This window comes from Diuraphis noxia, unplaced genomic scaffold, assembly GCF_037042655.1.
Source record: "Diuraphis noxia isolate RWA-SAM2 unplaced genomic scaffold, SU_Dnox_SAM2 contig0001, whole genome shotgun sequence".
NCBI classification, from domain to species: domain Eukaryota; kingdom Metazoa; phylum Arthropoda; class Insecta; order Hemiptera; family Aphididae; genus Diuraphis; species Diuraphis noxia.
The window spans coordinates 77,131,810-77,154,504 of NW_028301711.1; the positions used below are offsets into that span (position 1 = coordinate 77,131,810).

Genomic DNA, 22,695 nt, shown 5'->3' on the forward strand with positions numbered 1-22,695 from the left:
CGCGGCTTTGTACGCCATACCGAACGTGAACAAAGCCATGACGAAATAACAAGGTATGATCACAATTTTGTGATACGCATCATATCCCTATTAACAGAAATAGGAGTGGGAGTTATCCTCGGCTTTTCATTGGTCCTTGGTATTACGCTTATAAAACATGTGGCCCTGGCCCTCTATGATAACTATTAACTAGCATTTGAAAAAAAAATAATAATTATATTATGCATAAACACAGTAAAGTAAATAATTATTTTTAGTATTATTATTATACTATTTTAATGTTAATTTAAATGTTTTAATTAAAAAACTATCAGGTTATACCGTCAGGTTATTATAAAAACTATACTCCCGCACGAACCAAGAAGTAGTATTTATATTGAGATTAACTTTTATGATTTTCAAATGGTTATCTTCCTAAGTAACTGATCAACTATGGATTACAACTAGTCATGCAAAACACAAAAGCAAATATAAAATATAATATTGGTTATTATAGTCACAGAAGAAATACATTTATTATATTTTGAAGATTTAATTATTTACCTTTGATACGAACAAGAATCATTATATTCTTCTGCAAGAACTTCTACCCCAAAATTTGTATCAGATTCCAACCTATCAAAAAGACTAATTTTACAACTTTTTTTTACTTTAATTGCTGGTTCAATACTGAAAAAAAAATGTTTAAATGTATTATAAAAATAGAAAATAATTAATTTGTTTAATTTTTTAAACAAAATAACAGCACATTGGTTTATTGATACCTGGTTGGTTCATCAGCTAGATTTGTAACTAAAAATGATCCAGACGGTGTACAAATTTTTGGTGATTGTTGAACTGGACTATTTTTACCATGCATACTTGTTTCAAGACATTCACGATTACTATAGTAAGCAAATAACATTTTTTTATTTGTATTAAACCAACTTCAATATCAGAAATAGATGGGACTTTAACCTTAATGGTACTGCATCAGGTTTTAGTTTTCTGCCACGGATGGGTGTGTAATTTAACATGTTTTGTGCCCTTGTTTTGTTCTCGTATGAACTAGGTGGAAAATGTAATGAACATACTGCAGCTAAAATTAAACTCGTCAAACATTGAATTATTATTTATAAACTAGTAACTAGTAAACTAACTTATTATGTCTTACTGATTTATTACAGAGTATTTTAAATATTATAGCGTTAATAGATTCATTTTTTTATTGGTTTGCTTGTTTATATAATTATATGTATTGTTATTACATACCTGTTTCAAAATTAATATTCACAGTTTCCTTTGAACCTTTTTGAATTTGTTCAAACCATTGAGCCCTCATATGTGAGTCTTTAGGAAATCTATAAATGTGAACTTTAGTATTGCTACTTTTTATTTTTTTACTGCCACTATAGCAACCAATAAATGCACAAACTGGCATAGTGAAAAAGCCAAGAACAACAATTTATAAACAAACACACTAACAGGAAAAAATGAAAATGTACCAAATACAGTATAATGTATAAAAAAAAAATATTTTAATATTTTATTATTAATATAACACAATGCATTATACAATCAAAAACTCATAAAAGGCGCGTAAAGTATAAGCCAATCAAATGACGAGGATTACTCCCACCCTATTCTGCGTAGACTGAACGAAATTCAGTTTGTTGTGATCATACCTTGTTATTTCGTCATGAACAAAGCCATTTCGTGCCCGGCCGTGTGATTTGATGACGTCCTCGGATTTTTTTTATATATATATATATAAGTTATATTTCTTTCAACACTGGATTCATAAGATCAGTGACCGTCGACTCGTCTACATGTTTTATTTCATAATTTTTTCGTCATAACCTACAACAATGGACGGTTCGTCGTCCTACGAACGAGAGAGTACATTACGGGTTCAAATATCTCGCGACGTTTTCGATAGGGTGAACCGCCTGATAACCGATATTAAATCGGACCCGAACGACATCGTTGCCGACAGTTGTGTCTGTGTACCCGAAGTGCCCGATGTTTTTTGTAAATCTTGTTCTGAGACACGCGATCAGACCTATAACGTGGAAGAGACGGTAATACTTTTTTTCGACAACGACGCGCGGTTAGCGTCGAGAATGTATCAAATCAAAAAAATCAACACACGCGAACACGTGGCCGTACTTTTTGACGGTAAATTTTATCCGATAATACGTACGCGAGCGGTCGAAACCATGTTACCGTTACCCACTTGCGTGCAATCGTTGTCGAAAGTTATAAAAAGTTTATATCGTATAGTCGTCACACCACTGGTGGTGCCGCCGCACAACGTACGTCTATCGTACAACAAGGAAGAAGACGAAAACGGTGTTTTTGATAATATAGCGTGTGAGGTGGAATATGATTTGGATGCCGATTACGGTACGGTCGTCGGTCTTGAAAACAAAATGCTAACGGAATATATAAAAATTTTTAAATGTGCGACATTTCCAATAGACACGCAAAATTTAAACGACCTGTTCGCCTGCGTCGTGCCGAAAGTACAGATGTGGTCATGTTTCGATCCGAGTAAAAAATATCGCTGGGCATACAAATGGAACGGCGTGAAGGCCAAATTCATGGTGAACGGTGACGTCGCGTTTTTGTGGCCCGACGCCGACGCCGTACACACTAGGAAATATCAAGGAGATTTGAGTATGTTGTATTCGGTAAATTTTCAAGTAGAACTCATGGTCGACTGCATTGTCATGATTCACGCTATATGTGTATCTTTTTTCGACACCATATACGTGATCGAGCCGTACACCAGTGTCGCTTTTTTGTATACGACCAATGTTGCGGGACAATTATGGCGAACCCAATGTACGCGTACAAGGTTTAGGCGGTGAATATTTACCGTTATTAGTGCAGGAATTTTTTGACGCCCCCAAACCCAAGACGTTCGATGACACTAAATTCGATGGTTTCATTTTAATGCAAGACACGATGTTTATCAAATGGAAGCAACCGACGGTGGACGCACGGTACTTGGGTTACGGTGTGTTTCAAGTCGGTAACGGTTCTCAGACGATAACGTTTCAACTGGACGATAAGGAAGATGCCGCATCCAAGTGCGAAGTCGACAGTATTTATGAATTATCTCCGAAATTATCGATTTTACGTAAACGTATAGATAGGTTGTTATGTAGTACGTATAAAGAATACGAAATATTTGTTAAAAGTGTAAAACTCATGAGTAATAAAAAAAAATGATTAATACTGTACCGATTATGCGTTCTTATTTCGACGAAAGTGTCTTTATGGATTGTGGAGTATTTAAAAATTCTAGCAAACCTGTTTTTGTTTCAAATCGGGCCGATATGTTTTTGTTAACAGATATATTTAAAATCGACATGGTTGTCGACAAAAATTATCTTTCGGCAAACGACGCAGATTACTCTCTTAATCCCTCGAACCCATTTATTATATATCTATACTAAATGGTGTATGCATGTGTGTGTGTGGGGGGGGAGGGGTGATTCGGGGATTTTGGATTATATTTTAGCTCAGCAAAAAATTCAACCAAATGTCCGTTATTGATCAAAATGTACATAACTAACAATCTAGGTCATATTTGTGTCTAAAACTTACTCTGTAAAATATAATTCAATAAGCTCAAAACTTGCTTGTTTTGTTTCTTGAGTTATGTATTGGACTTTTTGCAGCTTTCCACTGATCAGCGTCGGTCGATCTCAATATCGCTAGGTAGTAGATGAGCGTTTAAAAATGTATAACAGGTACCTGAATGAACAACAATAAATAAAATTACACACTTTCTTCAATTTTAATCCTCTAAATAGCAGACAACATTTAATTGAACGAGTATGTTCGGTTTTTGGAGCTGTGAAAACTCTATATATGAAATCTAGTGTATCCGACTACAAACAACCAGTGATCGAACTTTTGCAGGGAGATGGAGCTCCTCTACTATTCGGAATTTTTTTTTTTTGGACAACAAAAACACTAATGCCTGAAATATTTGGGCCTGAAATTTTGATCATGTTGTCAATGGTGTATGCAATTTTACATACATGACCGAGAAATGAAGCAAATAAGTTTATATTATATACATTTAAAAATAGCAATCGAATATCAGGAGGCACTGAGGCAGATACAACATAGGTTAATTATAATATAATATTATTATTATTAATTACTATTATTATATTGATACTAATAATATTCTACGTCTAAATTGTGTCTAAAACTACAATGCAAAAATACATAATATAAATTGTTCCAAACTTGCCTAAATATATATTGAGATGAAGTATATTATGTAGGTTCCGTTGAACTGCAACGAGCGCTTATCCGTTCACCGTAATATTCTTAGTAGAACGTATGGTATGCTAAATCAAATTAAATCAAATATTAATAAATTGTAATAAAAATTTACAAAAAACACTCTTACTACGTCAAACGTTTTATTTAAATATACAACAACATGCAAATATATCAAACGAGTGTTCGAATTGGTGATATGGAGAGGACGATAATTTTGATTATGTGTTTCGACTGGGTACGTACACGATAATTAGTCGAAATTATTTTTTGATTTTCAATATAAGTAACTTTTTTGATCAGAAAGTGAATCTAGTTAGTGTCTTTAAAAGGTAAAAATTGAAAAAAAATAGTAGTTTTCGAAAACGACGTGAACCCCATAATAACACGAGTAATTAAGGAAAAACGATAATTTTTTGTTTAACTCTAAAAATATAACCATAGACACTATAATAATAAAACATTCTAACAGTTTTGAGCTATTTATAGTCATTAGAAAAAAAATTTTAATTACTGTTAATAAAAAACCTTAAAATGTCTTTAAACTTTCTTCAGAGGAAATTTAATTGCAAAACAAAAATTTTAAAGATGTGTTGACACGATATTTTTGAAATCTGTAGGTATGCATATAAATTCATGGAAAATTGAAGTAAATAAAATAATTAAAAAATTTTTACTTAATTTTAGCATGTTATTTTATTTTTGCGCATATTTAATTACATTATCTTAAAGATATATAAAAATGTAATTTAATGTTCTTGCAATATTTAGTATATTATAAGAATGTATTTTTTTTTAGGAAATATTAACCACATAGTTGTTAATATTTTGATGCATACGTACATATTTTTAAATGCATAAATGTCCTTACTTTCTAATGCAATTTAATAAATCATATGTTTAGATTTGTATGTATAAATCTGTAATAAAGTGTTCAAAATATAGGCATAGCGGGGAATGGAGCGAATTCCCAAGAATCTGTGTAAAATAATTTAGCACTTCGAACACAGTATTTAAATTTTTGGATGAGCTCCATAACTTAATATTTTCCAATTCGAGCACTGCATGCAAATATAAAACCACAAAATCATAAAACCATACTACTATGTTATACATCTATAGTAGCAAGACAATTATATTATTATAACGCACCCTTCGCACAATGTGGCTTGTACACGATACAATGTATCATATTTCATTATTGCATAAGATACAACGTCGCCTTAATAAGAAACATTGTACCTCCAGCGTCTGGTTTGGACCTTGGATCACGCTGATTGCTCCGTGGGCGTATGACACCCACATCTTCGATATCCCATTTACCTTACCCCCACATATCAATGCTGTCCAGCGGAGCAGAGCAAACAATTCATGGACCTTGAACTGCAGAAGTTTGAGTAGTCAGCCGCCGCATCAGCGCCGTCGTAGGGCCACATGATGAGTCTGCCGAAAGGACCATCTTCGCATACGATTTTTGTAGGCAAAGTGAAGTTGATGATGGGACGATCGGTTATGGGTCGAGTAGGAGATTCTTGTGAGACATCGGAGGGAAGGAATGAGAAGATTAGGATAAGGTCAGTTGAGAGAATTTAGTGCGGGATCTAGGGAAACGTTTAACGGATAACTGGGAGCCAAAAACGAGTAGGATGTGTGTAGCGTACCATTGATGAATCTACGGAGTGCTCCAAAGATCAAACACATAATGTGACTCATAATATAACCCCGAATATGGCTCAAATTACTTATTTGAATTTATTAGTTTTCATATTTTTTTAAATACAATTTAAGTGTATCATATCCTTATGGTAATATATATATCCTAGATATGACCTATACATCAGTACCAGGTACTATTATTTATCTTTTTATACTATGTACACCTAAGTTTAAATACTAACATAAGTACTAAGTAATTAGTTAAGATAATGATAACAAACTATTAATATTTATTTAATCTTGAATTACTAACCTAATTTAACTACCTAATTTAATTTTCAAAATCACGCCATTTAAGTCTAAAAATGCTAGTTGCTAGTTGCCACTCAAGAAAGTTTAATTTTATAAAATAGTATTTACAATATACACAATAAAATTAGTATGATGAGTAAATTCAATAACGTTTAAGGTTGTGTTAATGAGCAGGCACTCAGAAATGTCATGTTGACGTTTGATAACTCATGTCAAACTGATCAAAAGGATTCAGGGGAGAAGTGGCATGCTGATTAGTTACAGTGTTGTTGTCAGTGGTGACAGATTCGCCAATAATAGTATCTGAAGACCTGCCAGTTTCAACGGAGATGGCCGAAGTGGAATTAGTGGTGGCACGTGACGATGGATTCCTACAGTTTACTAATCTATCAGAAACGCTCCAGGTGGAAGTGGTATGACGATCGGTGGTGGGGGCTGTTGGAGCGCCTGGAGCGGAACGGGCGGTGGTGATCCCAGAGAAACGTACACGTGATGGTGGATTCCTGTTCACACGTGACCTGTTCTGGGAATTCGGAAAAAATCGGACAGCAGAGGGGGGCCTAATGGTGACAGGACGTGGTGGTTGATTTCTATTTATGGGACGATCCGTATCACTCTGGACGGAAGTGGCTTTCTTCGTGGTGCCAGTAGTGTCAGTGGTGTCAGTGGCGGTAGTGGCGGTAGTGGCGGTAGTGGTGGTAGTGGTGGTAGTGGTGGCAGTGGTGGTGACATGTTGTGGTCCTAGATATCCGTTTGCTGGTAGCCATTCTCGGCGGATGGATGTTATAGGTCTATTGACAAGACTACGGAGTGGTCGATTTTGATTTTCGGAGAGACGTGAATTCCCGGACAAAGTATTAGAAAATCTAGCGTCAAATATTCGAAAACCAGCGGTAGTCTCGGTGGGACTTTCTGGTGAATATTCGTTCATGTCATATTCCATAAAGCCCCAATTGGGAGTGGTGGGCCTATAGGGCCTAGGATCGGATACTGGCCGATGGGCAGTTTCAATAGGACTTGACGGTGAATTTTGATTCAAGAGATTTTCAAATAACGCACTTCGGGCGAGGCCGGTGGATTGAAAACCAAGTCCCTCCCAATCGCTTGCGCTAATACGTGCCGATCGTAGTTGTTCTTCGACGAGATGACTGGCCGTCAGGGTTATCGTTTCTCCAAGCATCTCATTGATTAGGCAGACGCACTGTACTACAGAGGACGGTCGGCCAATGATGCGGATGGCCATTTCATCAGCCATCGGGTAATCGTGGAATTGCTCTAACTCGTCTTCTATGTCAACGGACATGCTGCTCCGGAGACCGCTTAACGTCTCCACAATGCCGCCGCGTCCGTTGATCGTCGACGCCATTTCGAAATCCATCGGGTCAACCAACATCCGGGCGATTACGTTATCGCTGTCGTCCGCGAGACCGCTCAGCAACCGGAACAGCACGTCGACGAACATCATCGAAGTGGTTGCGTTCACGCATAGCAAGCGATCGGTGGTCCGCGGACCCGCCAGTTCCATCACGAGTACACCGGCACCGAATCGGGTACGCGCTGCGTTGTCGAACCCAATGTACGCGTACAAGGTTTAGGCGGTGAATATTTACCGTTATTAGTGCAGGAATTTTTTGACGCCCCCAAACCCAAGACGTTCGATGACACTAAATTCGATGGTTTCATTTTAATGCAAGACACGATGTTTATCAAATGGAAGCAACCGACGGTGGACGCACGGTACTTGGGTTACGGTGTGTTTCAAGTCGGTAACGGTTCTCAGACGATAACGTTTCAACTGGACGATAAGGAAGATGCCGCATCCAAGTGCGAAGTCGACAGTATTTATGAATTATCTCCGAAATTATCGATTTTACGTAAACGTATAGATAGGTTGTTATGTAGTACGTATAAAGAATACGAAATATTTGTTAAAAGTGTAAAACTCATGAGTAATAAAAAAAAATGATTAATACTGTACCGATTATGCGTTCTTATTTCGACGAAAGTGTCTTTATGGATTGTGGAGTATTTAAAAATTCTAGCAAACCTGTTTTTGTTTCAAATCGGGCCGATATGTTTTTGTTAACAGATATATTTAAAATCGACATGGTTGTCGACAAAAATTATCTTTCGGCAAACGACGCAGATTACTCTCTTAATCCCTCGAACCCATGTGCTAAAATAAATATTTACAGTCTAGACGGTTCACATTCACGAACTCGAGATACTTATTCACATAAACCGATAATGGTCATCGGCACTTGTGATGATATTGTAACGAAACCACTGTCGCTGGAACCCGTTAGATTTAAAAACGAAATTTTAACAGTTAATAAAACATTAACTCCTACGGAAATGGCTATCATGCTGAAGTATTATTCCATACAACACGCATACTTAAAACCTGATTCTGATATATGTATCACCACCGATCTGTATCATAACGTCGTAAGTTGTTTTTCTACCGACAAACGGCAATGGTTTGTTTTGGATGTATCCAAACAACTACAACATATAATATTTCGTAACGATATCGGTGAATTAGTATCCAATAATCAAATATTAAATATTCCGGAACACGAATTTTTAAAATCATACGAACCTGATATTATTTGATAAATTTCTCATACAAAAACTGAGCCGTCGCGGGACGTCTGGCAGATGTGAAACATCAAAAATTTTCTTTTTGTAATAATGTTGAAAATAGATGACTATGAAATAACTTCTAAATTAATGTATTATACATCAAAAGCTTATGACGGAGACATGCATTTTGGTTATCTTTAAATTTAATTATTTATAGGTGCAAATATTATCAGGGTTAAATTATTTTAACTTTAAAATGTTTGCATGGACGTAATTGTTAAAATTACGTTGTTGTATCTTATTCTTTAGTTAATAATTAAATATTAAAAAAGTATATGAATAAAAAATAATATGATAAAATTATATTTAGCATATAAATGTAAAAATATAAACATATTTATATATATTATTTAACATATAAATTTAAAATAAAACACAATATACTAACGCATATAAATAAAGCGTACAAATTACATAATATTATATATCGTAATTATCGTAAAACACATAGGTATATCGTAATTATCGTAAAACACATAGGTATATCGCAGTTAACGAAAACAACAAATGATTGTGGATCTGGATTTTATTTAATATCGAAAATTCTAACGAACTAAAAATATATCGATATCTTATAAGAATAACCTAATAACCCTATCGATATTTTTAAAAATTATGGGGGTGATAGCCGCTATATCGAATATATAATTTTTTATTTCGTTCGAATTTTTAGATATTATTTTGAAAGTATATCTGGACCTTGGGTCTAAAAGGGCCAATTTCACTATTTAACACTTTTGGATAATAAACAATTACGTTTTTTTTTAACTTCAAAAATCCATATAAATTTGAATTTTTATTGTATGCATTTTTCCTTTTGCAATCATCGTAATATAATATTATATACTACCTAATGGTATACATTTGGTTTTTTAATGTTCTTATTTAAGTATTTTTTATTGACATTGGCCCCATGAAAATCAGTATTTATAAAAAAATATGCGACATTGGCCCTAAAACCACATCTTCAATGTTTATAAAAAATATTTTTTATATCTAGCCTTTTACTTCTTAGGTTTAGTAACAATTAATCAAAACAATTGATTTTTCATTTTTATATTTATTTAATATTTATATATTAACATAATTTGTTTTAAAATAAATATAATAAATTAACACTCACTAAAATATTATATTATTAGGGTAAAAATAACTGTGTAACAGTTTATAAGATTAAAGATATTATTATTATTATTCAGCCTTGAATATTTGTTTCAGTATCACAAACTTAACACTCAAATATAAAAAAAAAAACCATATAACAAAATTAAAAACAAACTATAAAATAATATTCAAAATAACAACTTAATTTTTGTTTTTAATACAAAAAAATGCTTTTTATATCTAACCTTAATCTTTTTAGGTTCAATAACAATCAAAACAACAGAGTTTCATTTTTATATAAATTTAATTTTAATATTATATTAACATAATTTGTTTAAAGATAAAAATATATAACAAATTAATACTCACTAAAATTCACTAAGAATATTAAAGTGGTTTTCTGTGCAATGGTTTTTATAAAGATCATACATTCTACTTATAGAAAGATCTGGATTCAAAAAATACTTTTTATTAGTTTTGTTTCTAGAGTAATGACTTTCTTTGAATGGAAACATTTTAATATGATCTCTTATATTATTTTTATCTTGGTCAGATGTTTTTGGATGATTTAAATTATGTCCTCTACCATCTGTCAAACATATACCTGCACCTGTTATCTTTTTTTTTGCCATAGTAACTCTAATTTTTTTCAAGCTTATATTCAATGTGTTCATAAACATAACCTGACATACTTCAATTTGTATATTATTAATTCCTGTGAGAAAGTATTTTCTTGAAAATTGTCTTCTACTGGGTGTGGAGTTTTGTTTTATACGTTCAGTTTTTTTAGGGTACTCTTCTATATTATTTGATATGAACTGGCTTTGTCCTTCTGATTCCAACTTATAAAAATTATCAAAAATAACAAACATTTGATCTGTGTCAATTTTTTCAAAACATTTACGTTTACATGAACAAGGGGGCTTCAATGTTTTTGCTGGAACTAATTTACCTTTTGTAGTTATATAACTTTTGCCTTGCATCTTTGACGTTTTCCTTACATTTTTAGCCCAACCTTCTGGATTTCTTTTACGTTTTCTTGTCAGTAATTCATCAGCCAATTTTTTCCTACCACCACCTCTTGAATTTATGGAAAATCCTTGAGGATCAATTGGTTGTTGAATAGTTGTACCAAGTTCACCAATAAATTCTATATCTTCAACAATACTTGTATCTCTAGACACACTAGGGAAGTTCACCACTAAATTTCAAAATACCAAAATATGAAAGTGAGTAATTTAATAATGAAAAAAAAATCTAGGTATTTTATTTTCAGTACTTTAAATACTGTTTAGTATTATTCCAATAATATTTTATATTATTGAGTTTTTAGTTTATTTGTATATAATAATAGGTGCCTAGTAATAATAGTATAATATGAAATTATTCTATTATAAAATATTATTATTTCTGTAAAGCAAACATTTTAAAAGTATATACTATTAATTTACCTTCAATATCAAAACTCTCATAATTATCATTGTTGTTTTCAGGATTTAGTGTATTTATCAAGTTTTCGGGATTAATCTCAATAAAACCTAGGATATTTCAAAAAATATATATTATATACATTACTTTTAAGTATAGAAATTATGGTATAATTTTAGTGTGTTACCTACCATTATTATTTAGAATATCGTCATCACTACTTTCTTCAGACTGAATATTTTCGGTTGGTGGAATATAAAATTCATCACTAGAATAATCATAATTTACACTACCAGATTCACTTTCAGATTCGACTGTATTTTCTAGATTTAAATGTGATAGTATTATGTATAAAATATTTTAAAAAATAATATTTTTAAATATGACCAATCAACTATAATAGTACCTTTAACTGTTTTGTTGTTGCACATTGACAACAGCAGCTTCGATCTCTTACTCATTGTAATGTTTTAAAAATAAATAACTGTTTTAAAAAAATATTGAACTACGAGTACTACACATTTGATATAAACAAAAAATTGTTCGACGATGAAATGTTTACTTGTTATTAAATATAATTTTAATATTTTTTTCGTTTAATATAGAATAGAATATTGATAACACTATCAATAAACAACGTCAACATGGCCAATGATAAGACAATATTTTTATTTAATTTTATCATATAAGGGCCAAAGTACACATAAGCCTTATAGTTTTATGAATTAGATAATGACTATAAAGACTTAAATCAGATAGGTCACTATAGAAATAGAAATAATATTATTGTTTGTAACATTGGCCAATCTGTTTCTTGTAATTTTAGTGATCAAGATACGCCCTTCTAGCACAAGAAAATATACATAAAATTGTATATGTTAAGCCATTTATCTCATTTTCACCAAAAAGTGAGATTGGCCCTTTTAGACCCAAGGTCCAGATATAATGAAGAATTTTTCTCATTGTCGAACATTAAATAACAACTAGATAATTGCTTGCAAAACGCACAATCAACTGTTGTTTTCGTTAACTTCAACATACAAACCAGGCATGAAGAATGTCCACAACGCATGTTGAAACACATGTCTCGGATCTCCCGAATCTCCATACAGATAGAACATTTAGTAGTTGTTAGCATTAACGATGTTATGCATTCTTCTGCCCGTCTGGTTAGGACTATACGAGTTTCATGTAGAATTCCCTTAACTATTTTTGTATATCATTAACGAAAATAATAGGTATTTTAATCCAAGAAAGACCGAAAAAAATAAGTTTCTACTCAAGTAGGTAATCTCATTACCAGATATCAGTTTGTAAAAACAATGGTTTTCAAATTTTACCTAGTAGGTATACTATTAAAAATATTTAAATTATATTTGATATAAAAAAGTTGTTAAGTTGTATGATAGGTATTCTATGATGATTTTCAAATTATAAAAAACTAAAAAGAAGTAAATTTTTGAAAGAATTCTCGGCCTACTTTCTTGTGGTGTCTCTAGGGTAACGCAACACTAAGCTGATAAGTGTTTGTTCAACATAATATTGTCATATACATTTATCGTATTAATACTTATATAAAATAATAGGGTAATTAACTCGTATATACTGTAAACTTCTTAATAGCCCGAGAATCAACTGATACCTATATAAAGTAAGTTTTGGAAATCAACTCACACAGTGATACCTATTACCTACAACATGCATGCTATATAGTATATTATAATATTATAAATTGAAATTGTAAATTAATAAAAAAATTTTCCAGATAACATAATTTCAAACATTTATACTGAGAGAGTGGGTGATAAGTTCTTGAAATTTTGCAGTATAATTAATTAGGTAAGTATAACTTATTAAAATAAAAAATTACTGAAATATTTTTTGAAAACTTCAAATATACCGGTAAGTCGGTACCTAATAATTTATTCAATATTCTTAAATTAATAATATTAATTTGGTCAATTATTTCAAAAAGTACCATTTACTCTCACATTCTACATTTATTTTTATATGCAAAAGTTGAAAAATTATCTTAATTATGTGACCCTACATTTTAACATTATGTTTTAGGATAACTTTTAACTAAATTAATTTTTGAGTAGACTGCATGTGCCAACATAACTTAATTTTAATTTTATACTATTATGATTATACACTTGTTATATACCTACCTACAGTAATGGAATGGGAAACTGGAGATTTTTCTGCGGTACAGTCCGACCCTTCGACTAGCAGCGCGGGTGTCAGTTAAAATCGCGAAAGTCAAAATCGCGAAAAAAAAAACAGCGAAAATAAAAATCGCGAACGGTTTTAACAGCGAAAACAATAATAGCGAAAATTAAAATATTCTTTTAAATATATTTTTCACAAAAACCTTACAATACGTCAAAATACTATAAAAAAATACAATTTAAATTTGATATTTTTCCTAAAATTATAATGTGTAAGTATATGAATTTAAAATATTTGAAAAATTGAATAAATAAATAATAAGATTTTCTGGATGGTTCAACAGTACCCGCTATGTTCTGATTTATTTTCATTTCATTTAGGCTTTGTTCCTTTTGAATTGCTTCAATAAATTTCCATATTGTTGGATGACATGAACTCAATAAGTTATTAAAGCCTCTATGCCATCCTTCAACATAATTATTTGTTCTTGGTAAACCAGATATAGTAGACCTAAAGCAGTTCCACAGTGAAATAGGGAATCTGGGATTTCTCCTTCTACGTCTATTTGGACGACCAATCCATGTATCCTCAAAATAGGAAATAAGTGGTTCTAACACGTCTTCATTATTATTGTAATACGTACTTTCACACAATGTTTCAAATGCGTCAATTACGTCATTTTCCGGAACAAAAGCCAAGGCAGACAAGTAACGGACTTGCAATGAAAACTCTGAGTCTGCTTTATACTTGTCTACCATTCCAGAAATAGTTTGGATTTTTCGCCAAACACATTGTGTTTGATGAAAAAAACAGCCGTTTTGTTCAGTATTTGGAAATTGTATTTTAAATGCGTTTAATGAGCTTTGTTCAAAATCAGTCATTATTGTTTTTGGATTTAAATTAATATTATGTGTTTTGATTGCCGAAAATAACCTTTCATATGAACTTTGCGTTTTATCTGGCATTAAAGCGAAAACTACTGGTATTACCAAATTATGCTTTATAACATGTATTGTGTATACTTGTGTAAATAATGGAGGACAAGACTTAAAAGTTCCATCTGCAAACCAATGATCAGATTTAGACAGTAAATCTAAATTTTCTTTCGTAGCAAACACTAAAATCCGACTTTCAACTGGTTCAATGTCATTAATTAAAAATGTACGACCATCAATAGTTTGGGAATATTTATCGGGTATTGTTATATCTGTGATAGTAAATGGGTTAGACGGAGCAGAACTATTAATTTGTCGTATGCGACACAAAGTGCGTTTAATATAACTTACTGGAGGGAGAGCTCATCCGTGAACGGCTTGTGAACACAATGTTGAGGCTTCTGAAACGATCTGATGTGGATTATCTTGAGATGACAGAGCTCGAGTTTTCATTTCGTCTATACAAACACGTATTTCAAATTCTAAATTTGAAATAGTATGGTTATGTTCACTAGGTCCTTTTACAATTTCGTCGTTTCTTAAATTAAGGCGCGATTTACATAGTTCTTCAGTACATCTCCAATACACGGTATTTTTATATTTTTTGTCTAACCTATATAAATAACCATTATATTTAAGTAAATTTTTGTTTTTTTGACTTTTTATAAACTCCATTGCGAAATTGTTACGAGTGAATAATACTGTACGAATATGGCAACGGCGAACGGACGAAATGCGGACTGGTGTGACTGATGATTTGTACAAAGTACAAAATGACATTGATTATCTATTGGTATCATTATTATTATTATTTACTATGATTATACTACTATATTTTAGAAAAACCCATCCATAAAAGTTATAAATAACCAATATATTAAGTAATATATAAAATTTTAATTTATAAATATAATGAAACAATAAAACGGTTTGTAGTTTTAATTCGAATGGTCGGTAATAAAATCACGCAACGACAATATTAATATATTTCAACAATTTATTGACAAGGTTTATTCAATTAATTAGAAGTTTAATCAATAAAAGATGATGGTAAAAATTATAAATTAGTTATAATTTCCACGAGGAAAAGTTTTGAATAATTTTACTGAATCAACAAATTAGGTTTATTAAAATAGTCAAATATATAATCATTAAAACGAACAGTTTTTTAAAACAATAACATGATTTTAATTTTCACAATAATTGGTTTGTTGATAACTAACAAACCTAGTTCATTAAAAATACCCAAGATATTTCTCTGGGTGAAGATTATAACTCTGCGCAAGACACACAGTACATTATTGATCTAATTGAGTATTTCTTAGATATCTAATATATTCATTTAGGTTTCTATCTCTTTTTGAATATCGACATATTGTTACAATCAAAATTGACAATAACAACAGGAATTAACTATGCATTGTTGTGAGTCATTACACAGACAAAAGTAATAAAAACCCAAAAATAATTGAGGAAGTGTGGTCATATTATAGTAAGTTATTAAAATTATTACTGTTTTTTATATTATTTTGGTGGAATCTAATACATTTACACATAAGATAATACATAATCTGGATTTGAATATTGTAGTGTCCCAGCATACAGGAGGACGAACGACTTGTGTTGAGGTAGATGGTTTGGGTGAAATAAGTATAATAACTTGACTTGTGATTAATTATTACACAATTATTTGCTTGCGATGTGGACAAAACATTATTACTGATACAAGAATGATTTAATTGAAAATATTCTAAGTCCAAATGATTAATTTGGAATGGTGACTGGCGTGAAGGAGGTGCTTGCACTGACTCTGGTGGCTCACGTCTGCATTTGTGTAATCAGGGCTCTCCAATATAGTCCTACCTACTCTCTGTGTGTATGTGCGTGTTTAGCGCATAGCCGGACATCCGTCAGTAATAGCAATATCTAAAAAAATTTACTGTTATACTTAATACTTTTTTTATTAACCTGATATTAATTTAAATGACATTTAATTTCTATTGTTAAGATGTATAAGTATCATAGATGCAACTTCAATTAAAAAAAAAAAAAACTATGGATACTCATAAGCTATACATTTTCTAATTTTAGTTTTTTTTTTGTAAGGAAAAGTTTTTAATACTTAAACACAAACATTATTTGAGAATGCTAATTTTAAAATTGAGGGTGCTAATACCCTCTAAGCCCCCTCCCCATTTGTGCCCATGATTAGTATACAATTGTTTGTCTGAATATATTATGTTTACCTACTTAACATGATTTGGTTTATAATTTAATTGCTTAATGTAGGTACCATAGCTAATTATAGATATAAAATATATTCTTATGCCCGCCACACATTCCTTCATAGTATTTGAATACTAGTTATAAAAATACCACACCATTCCTATTTCTATTGCTTAAAATTGGTAGGAATTAGAACTATATAGAAATAAAAATTACAAAATAAATAATATTTGAACTAACATGTTATTAACTAAAAATAAGTACTTGTTTAAGTGTTTGATATATAAATATATATTATGTAATTATTTTATTTTGCAAAAATTTAATTTAATAAAATAAAATATAATGTATATAATTGAAAAGTTTAATTTGGGGATAAGTACAGATAGTTGATCTTAATATATTAATAATTGATTCATTATATAAGATTGAAACATTTTGAAGCTGCTATACCAAGTTGCCAGTCGTGTTACTCATCTGTTTGTGGAAATTGTATTGCAATCCAAACTGTAAAATCGAAACAAATTATTAAATCAATTTTAAGTTGGTCAGTTTGGGTACAACTCAAATGTACTCAACGCTACAGATATAATGGATGGGTAATAAGATGGAAGCTTATTAAAATTAGCGTCAAGACTCTTTTAGTGCCATTTAAAGTTAATTCATTACAAGCTATCTATCTGAGTGAAAAAATGGGATATCACTGATTCAACATTTCAACCACATATTATACTTACATTCTGGGTTAATATACAGGGGATCGTTATTTCAAAAATTTGAAAAATACAATGATTTTTATTATTTAAAATAATCCATAGAATCATAAAATAGGTGAAACTAGTATAGTTTTACCTATTCTGTAATATATTTGTTTATAAATATGTTATGAATTTCAATTTTCTATAAAAATTTCAACAACAACAACGATGTATGTAATCCAAATGAAATTTTACACTCTTACAATCCACCAAAAATTTATTTAAATTGGTACTTACGCAGATCTGAATAATAATATGTATAATTAACATATTTCATTTCTCTCAATTTCTGTGCTGAAGATACATACAACTCCGGTTCGGGACCACAATAATATGTTTTCAAAAATCTCCTGGTGCACGTGTCTAAACAACAATCATCAACGACAGCCCTTTTAAGTTTGGTCAGCTGTTGACTATCTGAAAATGAAGGAAATTCATAAGTCAAAATAAAAATAGTTATAAATCTAATAGACCTAACCTTATATATTATAAGTTAACTTGATTATTTGTGTTATCAATTTATTGTGATAAAGGCATAACGCATTATTGTAGATAATCATAAGAGTATCAGATAATCAGTAGCGATCTGATTGTCAGAGAAGGCGGATCTCTCTGCAGTAATTAATATGTAATATAAAATCAATGCCGTAGAAACTGTGGTGCGGGCGGTTCATTGCACCGGGGCTCCGCGTTGCAATTTCTAATATGAGGCCCATACTTAAATAAAATAATATAAGAATTAAGAATCTATACTAATAACAATTTTTTTAATAAGATCATAATATAATGATAATGCCGTTAACACTTTGTTATTTTAGTATAATATAGCACCGCCAGGCTTCATATTAGTACTCTCAGTTCCCATATAATAACATATAATAATATAATTATTTTTAAATGTTTTGAATACATAATATATTATGTACAGTATAGTTGCTTAATAGCTTAAATAAATAAAGAGTTGCGATTACATTAACATTTATACATTTTCAACTTTATTATTAGTTATTAATTTTTCTATACAAATAATTGAAGAAAAATTGATTAAAATTTTAATTAATTATATTTGTATTATAATTAAAAATTCAGAATATAAATAAGTACAAATTTAAAAATATTGCAATGCAGTTTATTATATTATTAGTGGGGTTGTGGACTGTGGCGGGCTAAGCATCCCACGGATCTGTGTAGTACTAAAATGTACTGAGAATAGCTGAGAAAGAGAAGCAGACTAATTATGTAATTATATTGCAGTATAATAGTATGAAGGTTTACTGGATAATATTGTATAATTGTTTTTATTCAAATAATTTTGGTTAATCATTATTTATTTCAGAAAGGAAAATTCGAAATTACAATTAAAATTGAACGTATGAAACTAATCTGAAAATTAAAATTCTATATATTCTTTTGTTTGTCTAATCATTCATCTATTAATGAGCAAACAAAATTTTTCATAGTAATAAAAACTCTGTCCATAAATTAAATATGTATGTATTGGCAATCAAAAGCTTATACATTTTTAGACCAGTGGGGTGGCATTTTGGCATCAAATAAATACATAGGCATATACGCAGATATGCTTAGATCATGCACTACGGACTGAAAAGTCTTTGTTATTATTGTGCATAAATAAATGACTGATAACCAAATCAGAGTGAACAATCTGAATTCTTCGCAATTCGCTGTCGTACATTGCTGTCAGAGAGTAGGGGTTCTTGGTTCATACATAAATCATGTTTTCATTATGACATCAAGAATTAGCATGAGGGTTAGGTCTATAATACACGATCCTAGTAGTTAAAACTACATCCATATAGTACCTACATTATCTAAGGTCTGTAACAGACCACGTGGAAAAACAACATAATGTATAAAAAAGATAAGAGCGTGACCATTTCAGCTTATAATTTGTGATGTTTTTTGTTTTCAAAAAGTGGGATCTGAATGTAAACATACTGTCTATAGCCATAGGAAAGGAAGTCATTGTCATACCAGTAAAAAAAATTAAAAAAGGAGTGCTGTCATGGGACACCCGGGAGAAACGTAGTTTCTTTGGAAGTCTTATAGGTTATAGATTAATTTCAGTGGAACTATTCGAAATGAATGTAAATATTATCTTATCAGGTTTTTTTATTTAATTCATTGAAAAATACATTGAATTATTATTATTGCTCATATTCAATCACCGAAAGCAAATGATACGTTGTCATTAAATGATCGCGAAAACTGAACAGAGCAACATTGTCAACACAACACGCACCGCGGAGAAAAGGTCAATGACATCGGAGCCCGATGCGATCAAACAAAACAACGCGAAATGATGTAATCATAACGGAAAAACCCAGATTCGTCAGCACAGTTACAAAAGTGATTTTATAATATATATTTTGTTATGAACGGTTTCTATTGTAATACTATAATAATTTATTTATTATAACAATAACAATTAATAATAATAGTATCTAAGGTTTCCAGCTACCTGCAACCTGACCTTTTTTATTTTATGTGTTTTATAGGTGGCGACGTGTAGATATATAATAACAACGTAGCCGGCCGTAGAGCGAGAGGGGCAGGAGTATAGAGAAAGCGATAAAGAGTAAGAGAGATAGCGATTAACGCTTTTATTTTCGTTTCGCACGGTTTTTCTAGGCTAGGGTCCCTCCGCTCACATCACGCCTTAGGAAACTACGTTTCAAAAAATGGTAAACCTTTTGGTTTTAATAATATAATATTATGCACCTTTTAAAACGGGTATAATGTGAAAGTAGTATTTTGCCAGATATCCCATATGCCCAGTATCATTATTTTAACCAATTAAAAACAGAAATTTAATGCACTACTGGCAACACTTTTTGATCAAAATAAAATCAGATAATTTAAAAACATAAATGTTCCCGCCTTCCCGAGAATATTTCCCATGAAGGTTTTATGAAATATAAATTACAGTTTCCTAACCAATTTCTAAAAAAAAAACAAATTCTAACCAGCTTTATGGTCTGCTAGTTTCGATTGATGGAAGATAAAGTATTGTAATTGATAATCAGATACCATAATATATAAATTATATTTACTTTTATCTTTATTGTAGATGCCTTTACAGATGATTGCTAGTTCAGCCGAGAGTCTTGTTCCACAAAACTGTATCGGATCAACCCAGTACGAACTATTATCAGCGATAGATCCCAGAATCAAGTCAATGCATAAGCACAGAACAAACAAAATCATATTGAACTTCATGATTATCTGAAACATTCGGTCATACAACATAAACTTTTGACTATAAGTATCGTTTATTAAATTACCTCACGATATAGAATAAAATAAATACACGTTGATCTTGATTATTAGATTATTATTGAATTTAAATGCGACTAAACACTAAATATCAATTGTTATATAATAAATTTATTTTTATCACACAAATATAGCATAAATCGTTGATTACTTTCTAATGTCAGAATTGTTTTTTATTATTTTTAAATACATACTTAGTGTCATTATACTAACTAAAATTGTGGAATATTTTGAAACTCTCATTAATTTTTATTCTTTTCATAATCACAATATCGTATAAAATATAAAAGTAATTGTTGGTACCAATACTTACATTTATCATTTATAAGCAGTTAATTTATTTTACGACTATTATGAAAGTAGTTTTATTACAGTTTATTGTTGGTATTTGATAATAATTTAATATTAATATTAAAATATGATAATTGACTGAACTATAATTTGCTTTCATATCTTTTATAAGTACCTATAATTAGTAAAATTCTTCATATCTAAATGTTTTTAATATTATAATTTGTTAAAATAAATTTACCACAGTATGTAACTATAATTCTAAATTAAATAGTAATACGTATTTAAAATGTAATACGATTATTATTTTTGTATATCAATAAAATATAATTAATATTATCTTGAATTAACTTTATATTAAATAATATGACTAATTTATTTAACGTTAAGTTCCTAATGCATTGATAGTGGATAAGTAATTAAACATACCTTTTTCAAGAAAAATTGCTGTGTAGGATACCTGTAGTCGACTCGATGTATCTGGTGGAAGAGTAACAATAGTTGTACTAACACTGTAGCCAAATTGAATTCTGTAACGTGATCAACTGTGCTGCAGTCTAGGGAGCAGATGAGCAGTCGGCAGATCCTACCTACTTATATATTTGATTTATATGTAGCAAATATAGAGAATAGGTGGGGGTTGTTTAGACTCTAGTGACCATTCAGGTAACAAAAGGACCTTATAAGGTGTACGGGCCGCGTACGAACAACAATAGTACGCGACGCCCGGTCACCGAAATACTTCGCGCGTTACATAGGTATACGATACACCGCTGCTCACCAACCGATCTATGTGTGTGTGACGTAAAGCGACTCAAAGGAAGTGGACGTGGTCGCCGAGCAAGATCAGAGAGTACTGGTGTGTGGTGAATGTGTGAGGGTGTATTATATGTATGGGTGTGTCGTGTGTATGTGTGTGCTTATAAATAAATAATAATAAAATGGTAACACGTTTCGGGTAAATAATTAATTTATGTATAATACACGATATCAATAATAAATTAACAAATATATAAAAATCACAGAAACACAATTATAATCGTATAAAAATATAATAATTAATAAATTAAAGCCCTTATGGCTGAACAAGATAAATAATATTATAGCCCTTCTGGCTCAACACAGGAAAAATATGGGCAAAAACAATAATACAATAATGATAATAATGATCAGTGGTGATCAGCACATACTGTAAAAAACAATATAAATTTTAATAATATAATAAATGTCGGCGATTAGCGCCTAACAATATAAAAAAATAACGTTCGCGACGACGGTTAAAGGAAGACAAAAGTGTCACGGCGGCCGTATTAACGAAGCTCGCCTCGCCTAGCATATTATAATATATTAATGTCGTACGTTCGCTCGAATATAAGGAATGTTTTACCCATACATCCAGTGGCGTACCTAGGCCTCTCTCACGGGGGGGGGGGGGGGGAATATATTTTTATCTGTTCTTAAAATATCTTAAAAATGTACGTCACACCTAATCTAACCTAACGGAAATTTCATACTTGTAAAATACTAAAATACTTATGAAATAAAACATTTTAATATTAATAGGTACATAAAAAATAAATTATTGT

General features: G+C 31.0%; 4 protein-coding genes and 1 long non-coding RNA gene across 6 annotated transcripts; 1 reads left to right on the forward strand and 4 right to left on the reverse strand.

Annotated features, from left to right (window-relative positions):
* Window positions 1–421: 421 nt before the first annotated feature.
* LOC149061775 (uncharacterized) lies at window positions 422–1,420 on the reverse strand. The gene is made up of 4 exons (XM_089215149.1): window positions 1,252–1,420; window positions 958–1,078; window positions 765–884; window positions 422–669 (listed from the first exon to the last, which is right to left on the reverse strand). The coding sequence occupies exons 1-4, from the start codon at window positions 1,418–1,420 to the stop codon at window positions 540–542; spliced, it is 540 nt and encodes a 179-aa protein (XP_089071275.1). The 3' UTR covers window positions 422–539.
* Window positions 1,421–10,370: 8,950 nt separating this feature from the next.
* Window positions 10,371–11,891, reverse strand: LOC149061776 (uncharacterized). The gene is made up of 4 exons (XM_089215111.1): window positions 11,837–11,891; window positions 11,622–11,753; window positions 11,454–11,540; window positions 10,371–11,203 (listed from the first exon to the last, which is right to left on the reverse strand). The coding sequence occupies exons 1-4, from the start codon at window positions 11,889–11,891 to the stop codon at window positions 10,371–10,373; spliced, it is 1,107 nt and encodes a 368-aa protein (XP_089071237.1).
* Window positions 11,892–13,922: 2,031 nt separating this feature from the next.
* On the reverse strand, window positions 13,923–14,894 carry LOC149061777 (uncharacterized; the record flags this gene model as incomplete). Its single annotated transcript, XM_089215112.1, has 1 exon — window positions 13,923–14,894. A coding segment is annotated over exon 1 (645 nt), but the record flags the coding sequence as incomplete, so codon positions are not given.
* Window positions 14,895–17,134: 2,240 nt separating this feature from the next.
* LOC149061778 (uncharacterized) lies at window positions 17,135–21,674 on the reverse strand. 2 transcript variants are annotated; one of them, XM_089216874.1, is made up of 4 exons: window positions 21,539–21,674; window positions 20,596–20,767; window positions 17,759–17,938; window positions 17,135–17,270 (listed from the first exon to the last, which is right to left on the reverse strand). In XM_089216874.1, the coding sequence occupies exons 2-4, from the start codon at window positions 20,759–20,761 to the stop codon at window positions 17,233–17,235; spliced, it is 384 nt and encodes a 127-aa protein (XP_089073000.1). In that variant the 5' UTR covers window positions 20,762–20,767; window positions 21,539–21,674; the 3' UTR covers window positions 17,135–17,232. The 2 variants fall into 2 exon arrangements, with proteins under 2 accessions (XP_089073000.1, XP_089072999.1); XM_089216873.1 differs by lacking the exon at window positions 21,539–21,674 and having other exon boundaries at window positions 20,596–20,791.
* On the forward strand, window positions 19,668–20,747 carry LOC149061779 (uncharacterized). Its single transcript, XR_016189617.1, has 3 exons — window positions 19,668–19,891; window positions 20,041–20,120; window positions 20,613–20,747. It is a non-coding gene; the product is annotated as an uncharacterized LOC149061779 (long non-coding RNA).
* Window positions 21,675–22,695: the final 1,021 nt, after the last annotated feature.

Coding starts and splice junctions, on each gene's coding strand:
- LOC149061775 (XM_089215149.1), bottom strand. CDS start 1,420: ATGCCAGTTTGTGCATTTATTGGTTGCTATAGTGGCAGTAAAAAAATA. Junction 1,079..1,251: donor GAATATTAATTTTGAAACAG/GTATGTAATAAC, acceptor GTTTAATTTTAG/CTGCAGTATGTTCATTACAT. Junction 885..957: donor CCTGATGCAGTACCATTAAG/GTTAAAGTCCCA, acceptor TGCTTACTATAG/TAATCGTGAATGTCTTGAAA.
- LOC149061776 (XM_089215111.1), bottom strand. CDS start 11,891: ATGAGTAAGAGATCGAAGCTGCTGTTGTCAATGTGCAACAACAAAACA. Junction 11,754..11,836: donor CAACAACAAAACAGTTAAAG/GTACTATTATAG, acceptor ATTTAAATCTAG/AAAATACAGTCGAATCTGAA. Junction 11,541..11,621: donor CGATATTCTAAATAATAATG/GTAGGTAACACA, acceptor GAAATATCCTAG/GTTTTATTGAGATTAATCCC.
- LOC149061778 (XM_089216873.1), bottom strand. CDS start 20,791: ATGTTGTATGACCGAATGTTTCAGATAATCATGAAGTTCAATATGATT. Junction 17,939..20,595: donor CATCTACAATAAAGATAAAA/GTAAATATAATT, acceptor CTTCATTTTCAG/ATAGTCAACAGCTGACCAAA. Junction 17,271..17,758: donor ATATTATTATTCAGATCTGC/GTAAGTACCAAT, acceptor TCGATTTTACAG/TTTGGATTGCAATACAATTT.